The 17,213-nt window shown below is 38.4% G+C and overlaps 1 protein-coding gene across 2 annotated transcripts in view; it reads left to right on the forward strand.

Moving 5' to 3' along the window:
* The window catches only part of CTNND2 (catenin delta 2), a 428,710-nt gene that overhangs the window by 186,162 nt on the left and 225,335 nt on the right, over positions 1-17,213 (forward strand). For both annotated transcript variants that reach the window (XM_050709047.1, XM_035552796.2), the window contains exon 8: positions 1,219-1,471. In XM_050709047.1, coding sequence (XP_050565004.1) covers positions 1,219-1,471 — 253 coding nt within the window. The remainder of the gene's footprint in view (positions 1-1,218; positions 1,472-17,213) is intronic.

The following is a 17,213-nucleotide window of genomic DNA, read 5'->3' on the forward strand; positions in this document are numbered from 1 at the left end:
ATATTTACCATCCTAAAGAGTCAATGTACATGTTAATAAGAAAGGATTGGGAAATATTTTTACTAAAACCTGCCACTTGAATATGCAATTTTGCCTATACAGTTCTGTGTATGAATTTGACCCAGCTAAAACTAATCCTGAAGCTAGGCCCACTCCTGCTTGCAAAAGTGCTCTTGTGGTCTTGGGCCAAAGGGAAGTGGGAGCCGCGAAGAATTTATTTGCCACTTCAAAGAGTCCAAGCCAGCTTTTAATTTGTATTTGTTTCCAGGCCAAAGATCACATGGGTGTTGCTCCTCTAGCACGTACAGTGCAAAGCCATTTGCCATTAACTGGACCTTGGTTGAAAAATATTGCGTATTTAATAACAATCACAAAGGCGACCACATCCTTATTACGCTGTGGTATAACAGGAAGATAATGGCCTCCGAGGGAGATTAGTGAGATTTGTGAGTCGCAAAAGCATTAAGTCAGTTTAAATCTGTAAGTAAGCCACTCAAACCTGCTAATACAATAATCTTGAACTCAGTGCGCAACCGTTTGCTGACGTGAATTAAGACATCTATGTGGGCACCTCATACCTGGCTCTTTTGCAGACTCAGGTAGCGGTAGCAGTCCTCTAAGTCTTCTTCATGATGAAATATGAGGAAGGAAAGTCTTTAAAAAAAAAAAAAAAAAGTTACTGAAGTGTGCATAGTAACAGTCAGTGGCAGGTGTCTGGTATTACCTGTTTCACCAATGGCAGGACTATTGATTTGAGCTGGCCATGGCTGTCCATTTCATCTGCCGTAGAGCTGGCCACGGCAATTTGGCCTCCTGAGCCTGATGTGACGTTCCTTCTGCTTCCATCCACCTTTCGAAGGACTGCAAAAGCTTCAGATGGTGGTGTTTATAAATCCTAGTTTTAGTCCCATGTTTTTCTGCTCTTGTTTTGTTCCAGGTTAGTGCAAGTAAAACCCCAAGTGAAAAGCACTGTTATGGTCTGTTTAGCTGGTGTTAGAGACCTTCTAGTGCAGGAGTGGCATGTCTTTTAGAAATCCATTTGACAGTTATTTACTTCAATGGTTTTGGAAATGACGATGTTCTTTGTTTTGTTTTTTTCTCATTCTTTTTGAACCCCTGTTTTATACGTGTGTGTTTTTTTCCTCTGCCTAGACCTGGTTAACCATTTCTGTGAACAGGTCCTCAATTTTTTACTTTGTCCCTACTTTCCTGTCGTAGCCCCATCTTCCCCTGGTGTCGACTCCGTACCCTTACAGCGCACAGGCAGTCAACACGGCACACAGAACGCAACCGCGACCTTCCAGAGGGCCAGCTATGCTGCAGGCCCAGCCTCCAATTACGCAGACCCCTACCGACAGCTGCAGTATTGTCCTTCTGTTGAATCACCATACAGCAAATCTGGGCCAGCCATCCCACCTGAGGGGACCTTGGCTAGGTCACCTTCCATTGATAGCATTCAGAAAGATCCCAGGTGGGTGAAACCTTAATTGTCTACTATTTCTTGTTTGTGCAGAGGTTTGAAATTGCAGTTTGCTTTGTGTGTTTCTGCTACTGAATATCACCACCAAAAATACAACAACAAAAAATGCCACAACCCGAAACCTGATTGTAAGTATAAAATTTTGTTTCTATAACAGTTTTGTTCTAATGCTTTGCCTTAGAAGGCTCTCATGAGCTCTTCTTTGAAACGAAGTGATAGGTGTTGTCTTGGATATGTATATTTACCCTGCTTTCAAGTACTGGCGCTCTTCAAAGTCTTCTGAGAAAATTTTTTTTTTTCTGAAAATGGAAGGAGTGGTATGACTGTTTTGATTAACCATTTTGGATTGAACTTTCAAGTCACTCCTTGGGCAGGAGTTGTTACGGGTGTTGGTTTTTCTGCAGTGAATATTCACAAAAGCTGCTTAAAAGGATATTCTGGTACTAGACAATGAGACTGAGTGATGTGAAACAGCCTGTGGTCAGCTTTGTGCTTCACCCTGTGTCTTGTGCAAGCTTCTAATGCTGGTATGAGGTAGCAGAATGTATGTGCACGTCCATCGAGATATGTTCATATGCCTAGGGAAGGTGCAAGGAGAAACTTTATAGACATGCATATGCCAAGCAGGCACACAGGTGGACAGATTATAGAGAGGGTTTTCTGGCGAATGCTTTGAATTCCATGGTAACGATAATCGAAATGCTGACTACAATCCTTGATGCACGTCGTGATTTTCTATAATTTTCTGATGGAAAAGAGAACAGGTATTTTTGGTAACTTAAGTTTAAGCCCATCATAAATGTTAATTTATACAAGTTTAGTTTTTTGTTTTTTTCCCTGTGGCAGATGGTGTGAAGTATTTATTTATTGTTACATGTAATACATGATAAGAGAACCCAAAAATTTGCTCCCAGCAAAAATGGTAGAGGTGTTTAACAATTTGCAAAGGCTTCTCTTGCTGCATTAAAAACCCAATATCCACAACCTGATCTCTCTACATGATTAGCATCATAGAAGTTCTCTCTCCCTCTCCCAAAACCCCAGGGTAGATAAATATTAAGGCACATCAGAAGTATCACAGCTCACGACCACTACAGCTACTACAGAGTTTTACTTTTTGAGAAAACTTCCATCTTCAACATTTTTCGTTAGCTTTTGGTATTCCTCCAGAAATTTGAAAAAATATGAACTAAATTCCTACCCTTTTTCCCCTTGCCCCAGAACAAGCATTGGTAACCAGAGAGAAATGGTCTTTTTCTGAAACCTTGATGTTCCGATACATTTGTGTTCCAGAATATAAAAGCTCATGAAAGAAAAAAAATTTTGCTTTGTAAATGTCTCATTTTCAAACTTAAAGAAAATTGCTTTAGGAGTGCACTAAACCAGAGGAAAAATGACAGTAATCCATATGAAATGTTCTTAGGAAATGCATGATGTTACTGAAGGCACTATTCCAAATAGACAAGAAAGACATATTTCCAGTATCTCTACAGGTGCTAGATATTATGCCTATTTGAAATAAAAGGTCACCTCTGTTTAGTTGCTCTGCAATCACTTTGAAACTGATAGTCAGTTACTGCCTATGAAATGTGCTTGTAAAAGAAGGTTTTCTCCTGCAGATTTTTCATTTGGCAGTTTTTTTCGTTCTTTCTTGTATTGTGGTCATTTGTGCGTTCATGAGTATTGATTTCTTTAGGTAATGTAGCAGCAAGTAGACATCCAGGTATAAGTTGAATTTGATAAAATCTTGGAGTCATTAAATACCCTTTTGTTATGATCACAATTAAATGAATTGGGATTTTTCACAAAATCATTTCTGCAAAAGAGGTTTGCGTTATACTTAGTCTATGGATCAAATGAATGAAATTGTGCATGGTGTCTATCACTTAATTTTGCTGCCCTTACTTGTAGATGCAGAATAATTCTTATAAAGCAATGTCAAGAATATTACTGGTTATGTTGTGGCCTAGTACCCAGAAGCTATAGTCCACCTAGGCAGGCTGCTTTGTGAAACTTCTTGTGGAGTATAGCAGTTGATGATAGTTCAAAGACTGGAAAGATTGTGAAAAATTGGAAAGAGCGTGCAGAAAAGAAATAAAAGTGGTCAGGAGACTGTTAATGTTGATTTCTATGGATAGAGTACAAAAGCTTGGATAAATTACAAGCACAGGAAAGAGGGGACAGATGACTTTCCAGACGCTTGAAAAAAATTTAAGGACAGAACTATATAGTAGCACATAGGAGATACAATTATAGGTAGTGGTTTTAAGTAGGAGAATGAGAATATGTCTCAAATATAAGAACAACTTTCAGTAGCTGTGTCAAGTTTCATTGTATTGTTCAAAGGGTTATCATTTATATCTTAGGCAGAAAGAAACAAGAAACATGTTGGCCAGTAGATGGACTTGAGAAAATGATAAATCTTGAGCTTTTTTACAGAGCTGTTGCTGCTTTTGTGGTTGGTTGGTTTGTTTGTTTTAAAAAGGTCTTGCATAGTTGTTGAGGAGAGTGGCAAGCATAATTTTCAGATACTAAGCCTACATGTCCGAACAAGGGTTCACTGGCAGCAGAGAAAACTGCAAGACAAAAGCATATTAATTGAAGACTTTTGAACAGCATTTGCTTTATGTCAGTCAGTTCAGGATAAAAAATAGATGCCAAGAAGAGAATATACTTATCTTAATAAGCAATTATGGTTTCTAAAACTGAACATTATTTTCTAGACTTCAGTTCAGCTGGGATTTCCATCTGAAGTCCAAGAAAAATGGCTGGCAGGCACTGAAGTAATTGACAATTTTTTCCATTGTTTTCACTGTGTAGTTTGGATTACTAATACTGTCGTTTTACATACATGTTCTGAGCTGATGTTTGGCGAATGAAATTTTAGCTCAACATCTGTTCTCCATCATCCAACTGTCATAAAATGCAGTGTAATATTCATTAACTTAAAGTTTAGGAAAAAAATATTTCCAAAATGTATCAGAATACTTATTATCAGGTTTGTGGTAGTGGATAATTTTTAACTTAGACAGACTGTTAGATGGTATGAACTGGCGTAGTGAAGACCGTGAGGACTACATGTATCTATACTGGCAGAGAGTCTGATGATTTGCTTTCATTAAAAAGGAAATGAGCCCCCTTTTCTTACCACCTGCCAGAAATAAAACTTAGGTGTATGGAAAAAGAGATGTCAAATATCAAAGACAATTTACAGGTTGATTCTTCAGAGCATCCTTATATATTTACTTCAGGTCAAAAAAGGAACAGAAATATGCAGTAGAGATATGATATAAACTGTTTCATGCCATAATTTGCTACATGAAAATGTGGCGTAGAGAGGGGGTGAGAGCATAACATTTATTTTTTTAACTATTGTCTTGCTTTTGTTTCTTATTAAACTGTGAACGAGAGAAGTTGTCAGTATTTTAAAGTATTGGAAATATATGCTCGCTGTATTTTCTACCCTACTTTTGTTTAAGAAGGATCAATCTGTCCCTAAGCACCAACAAATTATTTAAGGTCTGTTCATCCCTAGAATTTAGGTCAGCTGGGGAGCCCTAAAAATTTAAATGTCAGTATGCAATTGTCAGTCTGTGTACCTTCCAGTTTATACTCCAAAATATGTATAAATTACTTATTTTATAAATTTTTGAATTATTACAAAACAACGCATATGTACCATTCCTGATGAATCATACCAGCTGCATAAGAGGTGAAAAATACATAATTTTCGTATCTTTCAGCTGAGTATATACCAATGACGTTTTGTAGTAGCAGTAGTTTTGGTTTTGAACTCCGTGTGTCTGTTTTGATGGGCTGAGTTGACATGTCTTTCACTGTTTTGTGACTCCTCTTTTATTCTTACCTGATTTTATTTACACTCATATACACACAAGTATTTTTTTCCCCTCAGAGAGAATGGCAGGATGCTGGGTTACTAGAATTTTGTAAAAAATGCTCTATGAAGGCTGTCAAAATGAATTTCAGTGTTCAGATGTCCATTTGCATTATATTGACCTACACTTAACAATATTCCTTCAAGGGATCCCCTTTCCCAAGATATGTATTTCAGAGCCCTTAAAACTTTTTCTTTTGGAGGAAAGGTCTCATTTGGTGAACACAGCTGCAAAGTGCAGACTGCAACAATGATTGCACTTTTTGTTTTTAGGGAAAAAGAAAGGAAAACTAATACCAACAGTAGCAGTGAAATCATGTTGCAACTGCAGAAGAAGAAAAAAAGTTAAATCCAACTTTCTCTCAGCAGTTCTTGCTTTAGAACTGTCTGGGCATAGGTCAACAAAGTGACGGAGCTTTCCAGGTACTGCATGATTGAGCTGTAATACCCAGAGACGTTTGTTTCATTCCGTGCATTCAGAGCCCACATCCCATTTTGTTACCTCTGCTGGCTGTAATTTTCCTCCTAAGCAGAAAATGAAGGTGCTGGCTGCCTATTTTCTAAACTTTTAAAATTGGCTTTCTTTCCACTTATGAAAGGAAATAAATTAGATCAGAACATTCTGTATGGACTGTAAATTTCAAAACTTATCTTGTTGGTATATTTTTCTTTTTCCGTTTTCTTTTTTCCAAAAAATGTGCTGTGTTTCCAAAATGCAAGCTAGAAAGCTTTCTTTTCTGTAGGAGTAGTGATAGAGGTACAATAAACTCTAGTTAACTTCTGTGTTCCAGTAAAAGTGTCTATGAGATCAGCACACGCAGTTTGGAATGTGGCCTGTTAAAGTGTAAATGTTTCTGCAGGAGTCTTTACCATGTATTTAATCTTGCTTTGTTCCAAGGATTGTCTCAGTGTTAATAGTGTTAGTCTGCTGTAAATCTGAATAGCAGCCAGGCAGTAGAACAGTGTAACAAGGTAAGAAAGTAAGTGTAAACCTGCATGTGTGGGAGCTTGGGCATTTTTGTGAGAATGTGTCTGGTAGCTCCTTCAGGAAGGGTTGTCACCCACGGAAAGAAACTTGGGCAGAGGGAGAAGGCCTTGCTACGATCACTGTCCCTGGTGGTGTTCAAGGAAAGGTTGGACGTGGTGCTTAGGGACGTGGGTGACATTGGTGGTAGGGGGATGGTTGGACCAGATGGTCTTGAAGGTCTCTTCCAACGTTAATGATTCTGTGATCACAGAATAGCCAGTGGTGACAGTGTCTAGCCCTGCCGTGTTCAGTGCTGAGATGTGCATTTGGGCTTTCAGAGTCCAACATACTGTTGGTGGGTGTCTGTCCTTCCTGGCGGAATGCAGCTTGCGGTAGTTATTTATCCCAGCAAGGACAGGTCTACACCATCACAGGCTAAAGCCTTTACCACCAACTATCACATCAGTATCTCTGATACTGAATTAATTACGTTAAAACAGTTTGGGCAGATAGTGTGTGCCTGTGTTGGGGGGTGGGGTAGAACTGGGGTACCCAGGGCATATCTCTCAAACCCAAGAGGTAGAAGACTGAAGTTGTATTCCTGGTGAGAATGAGGCAAAACATGGCTTGCAGATGTACTTCTCCCATTCTATATATGCAAGAGGCAAATCTCCTTTTCACTCAATAGATTTCAAAGGTCTCTTACCCTCCTCTGAAATTAGGAGTAAAGTGGAAGGGAAAGTTCTCCAAAGGTGGTGGTAGTGGGGAAGCCATGGGAAACATTTCTTGTGGATCTGAGCATGTGTATGTTTGGCAACATAGACTTAGTTCCAGAAATTTAATGCTTCAGCTTCTGTGGTCCTGCTAATACCCTGCTAAGAATTTTGTACAGCAAGTCTGTACGGACCAAGACTTGTATTGGCAGAACCAAGCAGATGCTTTTTGAGAGTGACTGTTTTGTAACGCTGTGGTTAAGTATATTTTTCCTTCAGAAAAGAACATCTGGTTAATTTTCCCTGTGTGAAAATGGTACAGTCTCTCAGGATTTCATGTATATTCCTCTGAGTAAGAAAAAATGACCCTAACGAGAAAATAAAATCAATGTCTAAACAGGACAAAAATACACACAATTCAAGACTAGCAAGTCCAGAGCAAATTGCAGTTCTTCATACAGATCTTTTCTATATAAATGGCATGAATTTTTAATTAGTCTGCAAAATCGCTTTGAGAAAAGGTGGAAGAGCTGAAAACTAACCAGAGATCTCTTTCCGCTTTTAGTAAATAAGGATGAAGCCTGCTTATTTAAAATAGTTGAGGTGGGGTTCACTGATTATTTTATAGTCTGTTAACTTAGAATTTCAGTAGACTGATTTGGCTGGAAACCTTGGCTGGAAAAGACTTGCATTAAGAATATTTAGTTCTGGGTTAGGCATGGCACAATTAACAAGGTGCTAAGTGATCCAATGTGGGTCAACTTATGGTGAAGTGGAGGAGTAGCACCCAGAACTTGTAAAAACATTCCTGTATATGCCAACAGTTTCTGTCTCTCTTTCCACTGCTTACATCAGGGTAGTTTCAAAATGACTGGGGGATCACTGGACAGAGGTGGAGTCATTCCCCAGTGCACAATATGTTATTTGGTGTGCGTAGAAGCATCATCTGTAGCTGTTTTTTGCGTGTGTGTGTTTGTTTTTTTAATTGAATTTGGCCCATACTTTTTAGCAACCTCCTTTCTCTCGGAAATCCATAGGAGAGGAAAAAAATATAATTAAAAAAATGTGTACTCTACAAAAGTAGAGCGTACTCTACAAAAATAAAGTGTCTGTGCTTTTAGCCCATAAAGCACTAGTATTCACTTACTATTCTATATGACTAGTACCAATTATTGACTGTGCAGGAGGCTACTCCATTTTGTTGCCATCCTATCATCCTATTGTTTAAAATGAAATCTGATCTCATCACTAGCAAACCTGCCATACTGTAATCACAGAACATCACAATTTATGTATCATAGTAACGTGGATATTGCTGATCCATGTAGTTTGAGTAATGAGTGTGTCCTGAAGTGCTTAGAGTTCCTAACCATCATCAGAGAAGAGGTTATACGTAGCCATTTTATTTGGTAGGGTACTTATGTGCTATACAAGATATAATTTTGAGATAGAGATGATTTCTTAGTTCTTGTTTGATTTGAAAGTGTAGCTCTTACAATCTTCAACCTCCAACAGAAAGTAATTTGTTTACTTTGTGCCAGAGGGATAGAAGTGAAAGACTACTTATGTACTTGTCAATGATACAGGGCATTCAGGAGAACAGTGGCTGGAGTTCCTTGTAGAGTCGATAAGTTTGGAAAAAAACAAAGACCAGCGTCACCTCCTTTTGAGCCATTTTTTTTCCCCGCAATGTGTCTGCCAGTTGACGAGCAGCCTTTCAAGAACAAATACCTTTTCCAGTTTCTTTCCTAATCTGTTATGTGTTTTAATATCTTAATTCATACTGACAGAAGCAGGTGGACAGTGTACCTCATACTGTTCATAGTCCATTTTTGGCTCTTGAATGGCATCACAGCTTCTAACGGTGAATCTATGTCTCAGTGCAGTTTCTGCCTTTGTTTGCCACGCATTTTGCTCAGTATCCTGTGGCTCATTTGCAAACTTTGACAGATGCAAAATCTGTGTGGTGCCTTTCTGTGATGACAGACTGTAACAGCCAGAAAATGTTGCAAGTATATTTTCCAACCAGACGTTAAAAGCATGGGGAAGAACCATGCTTTCAGGTTTTACTGGGCTCATGTAAGCTGTTACAATCTCCTGGCAAGAATAAACCACATAAGCTTCTCAGTAGTAGCTCTTGGACATCTCATCAGCCAAATGGATAATAATGATCTTCTTCTTTACAGGGATGTTCAGAGTAAGTTAAATTTGTAAGGTGCTTTGAAGTTCAAAGGGTAATCTTGATCTTTCTTTGATGGGAAATGTGAGGGGAGGGAGGGAAATACATTAGGTGGAGAAGATAAATGGGAAAAAATTTCAAGAAGCTTGCTAAAATCAGGACATGTTCTGAAATTTTCTCAAAAAAAAAAAAAAAACACCCACAACTGAAAATCATCTTTTAACACTGACACAAATTGCTGTGCAGAGGTTGTTAGTTTCTGAAGCTAGACCGCAGTGTGATGTTGTACAGCTATTATATAAGCAGGAAACAAAAGTCAACTAATTTTGTAGCAGTTGTACAAAATAGAGAAATTCTTCACTCTCTATGATGTAAGAGAATACAACCAAAATGTTTGCTCATTTCTAGTGTAGAGGTTAGCTAAAAATGATGTATGGAAAGAATGATCAGGAACATCTCTTGGTCTCTGAAATCTTATAGTTGTTAAAAATTAAGAGCCTGACTCTAACAACCTGTGCTGTATGTAGATTGAGCATGTTAGATAGGAAAAGGCCAATCTCTGCCAGCTCACTGAAAAGCAGAGCCTAATGTGAGGCCCTGCTCCTAGCCTTTCCTTCCCTATTGTACTGCTGTTCCTGTGGTGATCTCCATCACCTTCAATTAAATCTTCCCCTCTACCCCATTTCTACTGCCCCACTCCAGGAGCTCACTGAACGAGTCAAGTTCAGAGATGCATCACGAGTCTTAGCATTAAGCTAGTGGTTTCCTAGGAACCAAGAGCCACCACTGATCCCATAGAAATCCTACAGCCATTGTTGCCAGGGAAACTCCCAGTCTCTAGACTTACTCTGAAATATTTGTTCTTTTTACTTGTTGTTTTTTTTGTTGTTATTCTTGTTTGTTGTTTTTTTTTTTTTTTCAGCCACTGCAGCATCAGCGGGATCATTTGTTGTTTAGCTTGCCTTCCACCTCTAATAATCTGGGGGGAGGGAGTCATGATTATCTTTACCATGCAACAGAGTAGAGGGGACTGGGTAGCAGAAGACCTGGAAGGAAATTGAAAGGTTTTTGTACTCCGGAGGAGGACAGAAGGGGATGTCTAGATTTCCTGAATATACCAAAGGTAAAACTATGGAGGCAGAAGGCACTTGTGGAGGAAGGAGGTGCTGTGCAAAACAAAACAAAGTCTCTTCAGGAAATGTGCAAAAGCTGTACAGGGATAATGCTCTTCTCCCAAGCACCTAGTAGTAAGGGAAAATGGCCTCAAGTTGCACAAGGGGAGGTTTAGGTTGGATATTAGGATAAATTTCTTTTACTGAACAGATTGTGCGGCATTGGGATAGGCTGCCCGAGGAAGTGGCTGAGTCGCAATCCTTGTTGGTCTTCAAGAAATGTGTAGATGTAGAGCTTAGTAGCATGGTTTAGTGGTGGACTTGTCAGTAGGAGGTTAAAGGTTGGACTAGATGATCTTAGAGGTCTTTTCCAACCTCAGTGGTTCTGTGATTCTATGTACAAACGTACACACAGGGACACAATATGGGGACTTGTAAGTAAGTTCAGAAATAAAGTATTTTAATTTAGCTTTCAACTTTTAAAAAGTAATTTCAAGTTAGCTTGATAACCCTTTTGTTCCCTACCAGGACATAACGTATGTCATATATTACATTTTTGGAGAGGAGGACTGGCTTCCATCTTTTTATGCTGTTTGATGCTATGTTTTTCCTTCTACCTACCAGAATTTGAGTGTCTTGAATGTAAGTCTGAAAGTTTGGCCGTGATAGTTGACATGGCTAAAGGAAAGTGGTTGGGTTTCTGTAAGTGCAAGTGAGAGGAATGAATACCAACAACACAGGTGCAAGATAGTTTCTCAGTCAATGAGGCTCCCTTACCTACATGTGGGTCAGGATTGTGTCGCTCTTCTCTTGGAGAAACTGCTGATCGGTCAGCCTTGTTTGTTCCAACTCTTGTTATTAGGATAAAAAGTTCTTGACTCCCTTTGAATCTTGGAAATACTCAGAAACTATACGGCCTGTTTAGCTGTTTTTTATGTACTTTCATTGTCCTTTAAAACACTCAGGCTCCATAATTTCTTTCAAAGCAATGCCAGCTAACATAGTGTTTGCAGTTTTCAGTGTCTTTACAGAAACACTGGCATGATTTCTGTCCAGGACTTCTGTGCCTCCTAAAATCAACAAGGTTATTTCCACAGTTTGGCAGTGTGGGGTTCTACTCTGACCAAACCTCCTAAGGTTCAATTTAACTGTGTAACAACCCGCTGCCCAATGATTATTTCATTGCAAGAGGGAGAAAATATTCGTTTGGGCCAATAGGAGCAACCTACAGGTTTTTGTATTTCTTTGGAATCATTAGTTTCATACTGGCTCAATTGTATGACTACTATCCCCTTTCCGGGTCAATACTTTCAGCTTAATATTTCTGAAACTTGAGTGTCCAGTTAATTATCTGCTTGCCAGTTATCCTGAGAGTCAAAATATCTCGGCCTACTTGCAACTGATACTTTGCTGTTAGTGAAGCTTATTGTAGATGAAAACATACAATGTTTAAACTATTTTAGTCATAATTCTTGTCAAATGATTCATGAATAAAAGCTGCTTCTTGTTCTGTGACATGATAAACAAACACATAGTTGTTTATATCGCAGTACTTAAGATTATGGTCTTGAATGGGCATAAAATGGATGCTTTTTTTTCCTCCATGCAAGAAGTTGGCCTTTGTGAGGCATTACCCTTTTCATGCCTGTCTGAGTTTTCTGTATGGTTCTTTGATTTCTTCCAATAGCTTCTAATAGGGAAGACTTGACATTTTTTTGCATCAGAGTAGTTGCCAAATCTCTTGTAAAACTGACTGCACACAAATTGGCGCATAGAGGATTCGTTAGCTGTTTAGATGTTAGGTCTTTCAGGAAAAAATGGGAAAAGGGGTTTAATTTCTCCTGCGCCTTTAGACGTTGTAATGGAAAATGGAGTTTGCTGTGGGTATCCAAATTGTAAAACATCCATTTAGGCAAGTCTTCTCCAGTCATGTACATAGAAATTCATAAAATCCTCTCTGTGGGGCGACACCTTCGTTGTCATACACTTAGTCTTCTCTAGTGGATTTTTTTTGTTTGTTTGTCAACAGCTACATTTGTTTTAATGAAATTTTATCCTAAACTGTAAAGGTTTTATCTGCAGTCGCTAAGGGATAACAGATCCTGTCAGCCACTGCATTTTCTGTGGCACGTCTCCAGCACCCATCTGTTATGTCTCTGTCTCTGCACTATTTATGCACCACAACCTTCCCCCCAGCCAAACAAAGTGCTTCACAAAGGCTTCCTTCTGAAGGATGTGTGATTATCTGTAACTTATTTCATGTGGGTCCGGTTCTTGGGCCTGATAACTGAAAATTCAGAGCAGTTTCTTCATGCCGTGTAAGAAGAAAGGGGCTGCCTTTTCACAGAGGGACATCCTAAATGAAATGTCCTTGTGCAGTTGGTGGGCAAGCCTCCCCTCCTTATGCACTTCTTGAAGACAGGTCAGAACGGTGACAATGCTCTTCTTTTAATCACTTTATAGCATGTTTTCACTGAGTTGTGTCATCTAGAGGGAGGAGAGGTTTGAGAGGGAAGCAGAACTGCATTCACGTTTGACTGCCCTGCTAGGGTATAACAGTGTAGGAGCTTCTGTGCTGTTGATGACTGCGTGCATGTGACAGAGTTTCACAGGGCAATTCAAGAGCTGGTTCTCAAAATGCACACTGAATTCCTCTTCACATTTTCCTTTCCAATTACTGTGCTTGCTGATTTGGTTTTCAAGTCAGCTAGGTGGAAATACTTTCCTTGAGGGCTCTGTTTATCACCCCCTATATGCTTGTAATCGTGTAAGTTGTGCACATGGGTACAGTGAAAGTGAGCCTAATAGTTTCTAATCCCCAGCAGGTTTATTACTAGGCTAGACTTGCCTCATAATAATACAGCTAACAGCTTTTCAGAATAATTTGAAATGGGAATGCAGAGGCCTTATTCCTGTCCTGTTACATATTCATTGACATAAAGATCAGTCTGTTACTGAACTTAAATCTTTCTTCCTTCTATCATTTTAAAAGAAGATAAGCTTTTGGCTTAGATTTTGCTTTTATGTCATGTTAAACGTGACTTAATTTTGTTCAGTTTTAGTGAAGTGTTTTTGTGTATTTATTTTCTTAAGTTAACGCTATGCATAGAACTGGAGTCATCAGCTTCTGAACTACTTTTCAAGAATCCATTATGAAGAAAAGTCTGCATTTCCATTGCTAAAAAGGAAAAAAAGTGTTTTGGAAGGGTGAAGGGAAGACCTGGTAGAGGGTTTTTTTTGTTCAGAAAAGTAATTACAGAGAAAAATTCAGGAAAGCGATCTATGCATCAATCTTTCTGAAATTTATTTCAGAATATTATTTATATTGCCTCTGTACAATTAAAAATGAAATGGATGGCGGAGGAATGATAGAGCTGGTAGGTGACAGCTGATGCATTCAAAATAGTGAAGGTAGCCTGTCACGCTTGTGTTGACAATTTCAGTATAGCCTGAAGGATAATGAAGTGCACGAAAGTTTCCAGAACCATTTTAAAATAAACTATTTATGAGCTCACTTCTCTATCATTTTAAACTTCTTTGGAAAATGGAGTTCTGTGCACATGGTATTGATTTATTTCCCTGGTATCACAGGCTTCATGGGAAAGCACAGCCCACAGTGCTCCCAGTTCTGCTGAGCAGCAGAATGCCAGCAATATAAGCTAAATCTTGCAGCCTTTTCAAAGAGGAAATTCCATTTACTTTGGAATGCAACTTCGAATGGAGTAAATGCAGCAATGCAAAGGAATTTTGAAATGAAAATTTTACAGTGGGCCGTGATCAGCAGTGATTAAAGATGCAAACTGGGATTTTTAGAGCCCTGTTATCTTCATAGGTTTCTTAGGGGAAAAAAAGACTGTCATATGACATTCTTGGATTAAGATGAGAACTGGTGAATTTCAGAAAATTCACTGACCATAGCTTGCACTTACACATTTGCCCTCAGTACAGCCCAAGGATGGGGATTTATCAATATATGTTTCTTGACTTTGTGAAACTTCCTATGTAGGGGGGGAAATGTTACAAATGTTGTCAAATCCATGAAGTATGTGCAATGAGAAATACATAGATAAAACTTTCTGGCCTATTTCTTCTAAAATGTCCTTGTAGTTTCCTTCTACCTCTGTTAAATGAGAGATGGATAAGTCTCTCAGCTTCTTAACAACAGCCAGAAGTAGTTCAGTTTGTTTTCTTTGGTGGTGTTGGTGGTCGTTTTGTTTTTGTTTTGTTTTTTTTTTTTTTACTACCTTTGGGCAGATAATGTTGGGGGGGGAAAAAAGTTTCATGGCTAATAACTGTCTATGTGAATAACTCACTCAAAAATGTTCGGATGTCAGCGTAACAAGAAATTTCCGCTGCCAACATCTCTTTAGAGTAAGGATTTCATTGCAATCTGAATGTCATGGATCCAGCTTTATATTTTTTTAATTAAACCTATGGAGAAATATGTTTTACATTTTTCTATTAAGACTGAAGTTTGAATTCATCTCTCAGTGGTAAAAAAAAAAAGAAAAGCAAATGGACTTTTAGTAGAGTGAGTAGTAGTTTTAATATGCTAGTGTTTGGTTTTGGTTTCTAACTTCAGAAAAATAATAATGTTCTTTTGAAATAAAAGCCAGAAATAGCATGAAAACTAACTGGAATAGATATAGGTGGGTTTTGTTTGTTTGTTTTTGTTTTGTGTTTTTGTGGTTTTTTTTTTGAGTTTTCTAGGAAGTCAGAGGCCTATTCAGTGTTTAGAAAGCTCAGAAGCAAGAGACCTGGCTGCTGTCAGCTGAGCGTTGTAGCACTACCAAAAGAATGTAATCTCTGACTTGAATTCTTTTACCTCAGGGAAAGAAGTTTTTGGGAAAGAACATTGGCTTCCCTGTTCTCCCTAAACCCATGCAAAAATTAGGCTTTGTAATACTGAATTCTCGTAGAATCCCAGTGAAAAGTAGACTGTTGTGAAAATTTCTGTATTCTTCTCAATATATGCATGTGATAGTGATAATGATGCAACTCTGGTGAGAGCATGCATCTTAGATTGAAAGCTGTGAAAAGTGCTAGGTGAATTACTAGCCTGTATTCCTTTTTAATATGTAAAACAAGGGTAAATACATGGATTTGTGCTGCTGTTTCTGTGCATCTTGGTAGTATTTAAATGGTCCAGTGGTTTCATTTTGCTGTACATGATATGATTACGTAAAAATGCATATTCTTGCATCAAAAAGCTTATGTTTGACTTGAAATACAGGAAGATAGGAAGAGCAAGAGAAGGTAGAAAGGAAGGCAGGGTTAAAAATAAAAGCAGTTAAATTGTTTAATTACGTGCATAGATTTACCTCTATGAATCACTCAAAAGCTTTTATTCTTCTCAACAAATAATTACTGGTATCCCCAGACTGCTTTTAATATAGTGAACATGTTGCTGCTTTTTTCATAAGCATGTCTCAGTAGAAAATGCAGGGATTGAGAAAGGGGTAGTTCCTTTCTGGATAGGTCAGCTGTGAAAGTCCGTAGGAAGGAGGCTGTGTGAAAATTGCAAAAATGTTTTTGAAGACGTGGACAAGCTCATGGTTGGTGTTACAAAATCATTTCCAAGAGTGCAGCAAAGGGCAGAAATGTGAAGGACCTTGGAAATCTATGAAAACTCTGTGGAAAATTTAGCCAACTATGTTCACCAGTCTCATGCTGTCATCGTGTAAAAATAAAAACTGCTTTGAAAGCTTTGTTGCTAGAAAAACAACAACAACAAAAAAGCATATCTTTCAAACAGGCTAGGAGTCTAAATGCTCAAGTATTAAGTCTAGTCAAGTAACTCAGGGAAAAAAAATGTGGTTTCTTTACCACTCCACACTTAGCATTTCCTAGGTTTTACTCTATGTTCATATATATCTGCATATGTGTGTATGGGTATTTATGTATATATTTAGTATTCAGGACTTCTAGGTCAAGCACGTTTTTGGCCACTGGATGTTTCAGAAAGTGGAAGCACAAAGCACAGATTTTTTTTTACAGAGAGACAGCTTGTAGGAACTTAAGTCTTTCTGTATATATTACAAAAGCAAGTATAAATACATGCTTCTGGTGAATATATATATATACACAGAATCCATAATCCATGTATACATGGCATGGAACTGTATGCCCTGTCTCTGTATGTAGGTGGGGATACAGAATATGCTCACGAGCAGTGTGTGATTTCAGTTCAGAGGCACGTCAGCCTCATGTTGAAAGGACATGTCTTTCCAGTATTATCTTCAGAAAGGATTTGGTTGTTCTTTTTCTCTGCTTCAGGTAGAGACATTGTCCGCATCCTTTTGTGTTCTTTGTACTAGACAGTCCAAAGAACCTTCTCTGTCTGCTTTGAAATGATGAGCTCAGAAGCTGCAAATTTTACATACCAAATTCAATTGCAGCAGTTAGTTTTATTGATGCCACTGGAACTTGCTTGTTTATAAAGTGTAAACAGCACTATCATTTTATTTCAGTTGTATCTGTGGTATCTGTCACTGACAGACATTTCAATGAAAGGACTTGTTAATTTTCAGTGTTTTAATAGCAGGCAGGTCACACAGAACTTCATGTTTTCAAGTACAGAGAAAGCATGGATGCTTTATTTAAAACAAAAATAATCCATGTATTTAAAAAAAAAAAAAAACACGTTTTACAGCACTGTGTACACTACCACAGATCTGATTCAGTGATTGTAAGGGTGGAGGCCACCCCTGTCAAGCAGACTGATGTGCTGCATCATACTTCTGCATGTAAGTTATATGAAGAACCCAAATATGCATTAAGGAAGTGTAATTCTAAAATGACAAGGACTGCTCCGACTTGGTTTATGTGAGCCGATATGTCTAAGAAAGCCTGGCGTGTTACTAATGG

The sequence above is a fragment of the Cygnus atratus genome, chromosome 2 (assembly GCF_013377495.2).
Source record: "Cygnus atratus isolate AKBS03 ecotype Queensland, Australia chromosome 2, CAtr_DNAZoo_HiC_assembly, whole genome shotgun sequence".
NCBI lineage: Eukaryota > Metazoa > Chordata > Aves > Anseriformes > Anatidae > Cygnus > Cygnus atratus.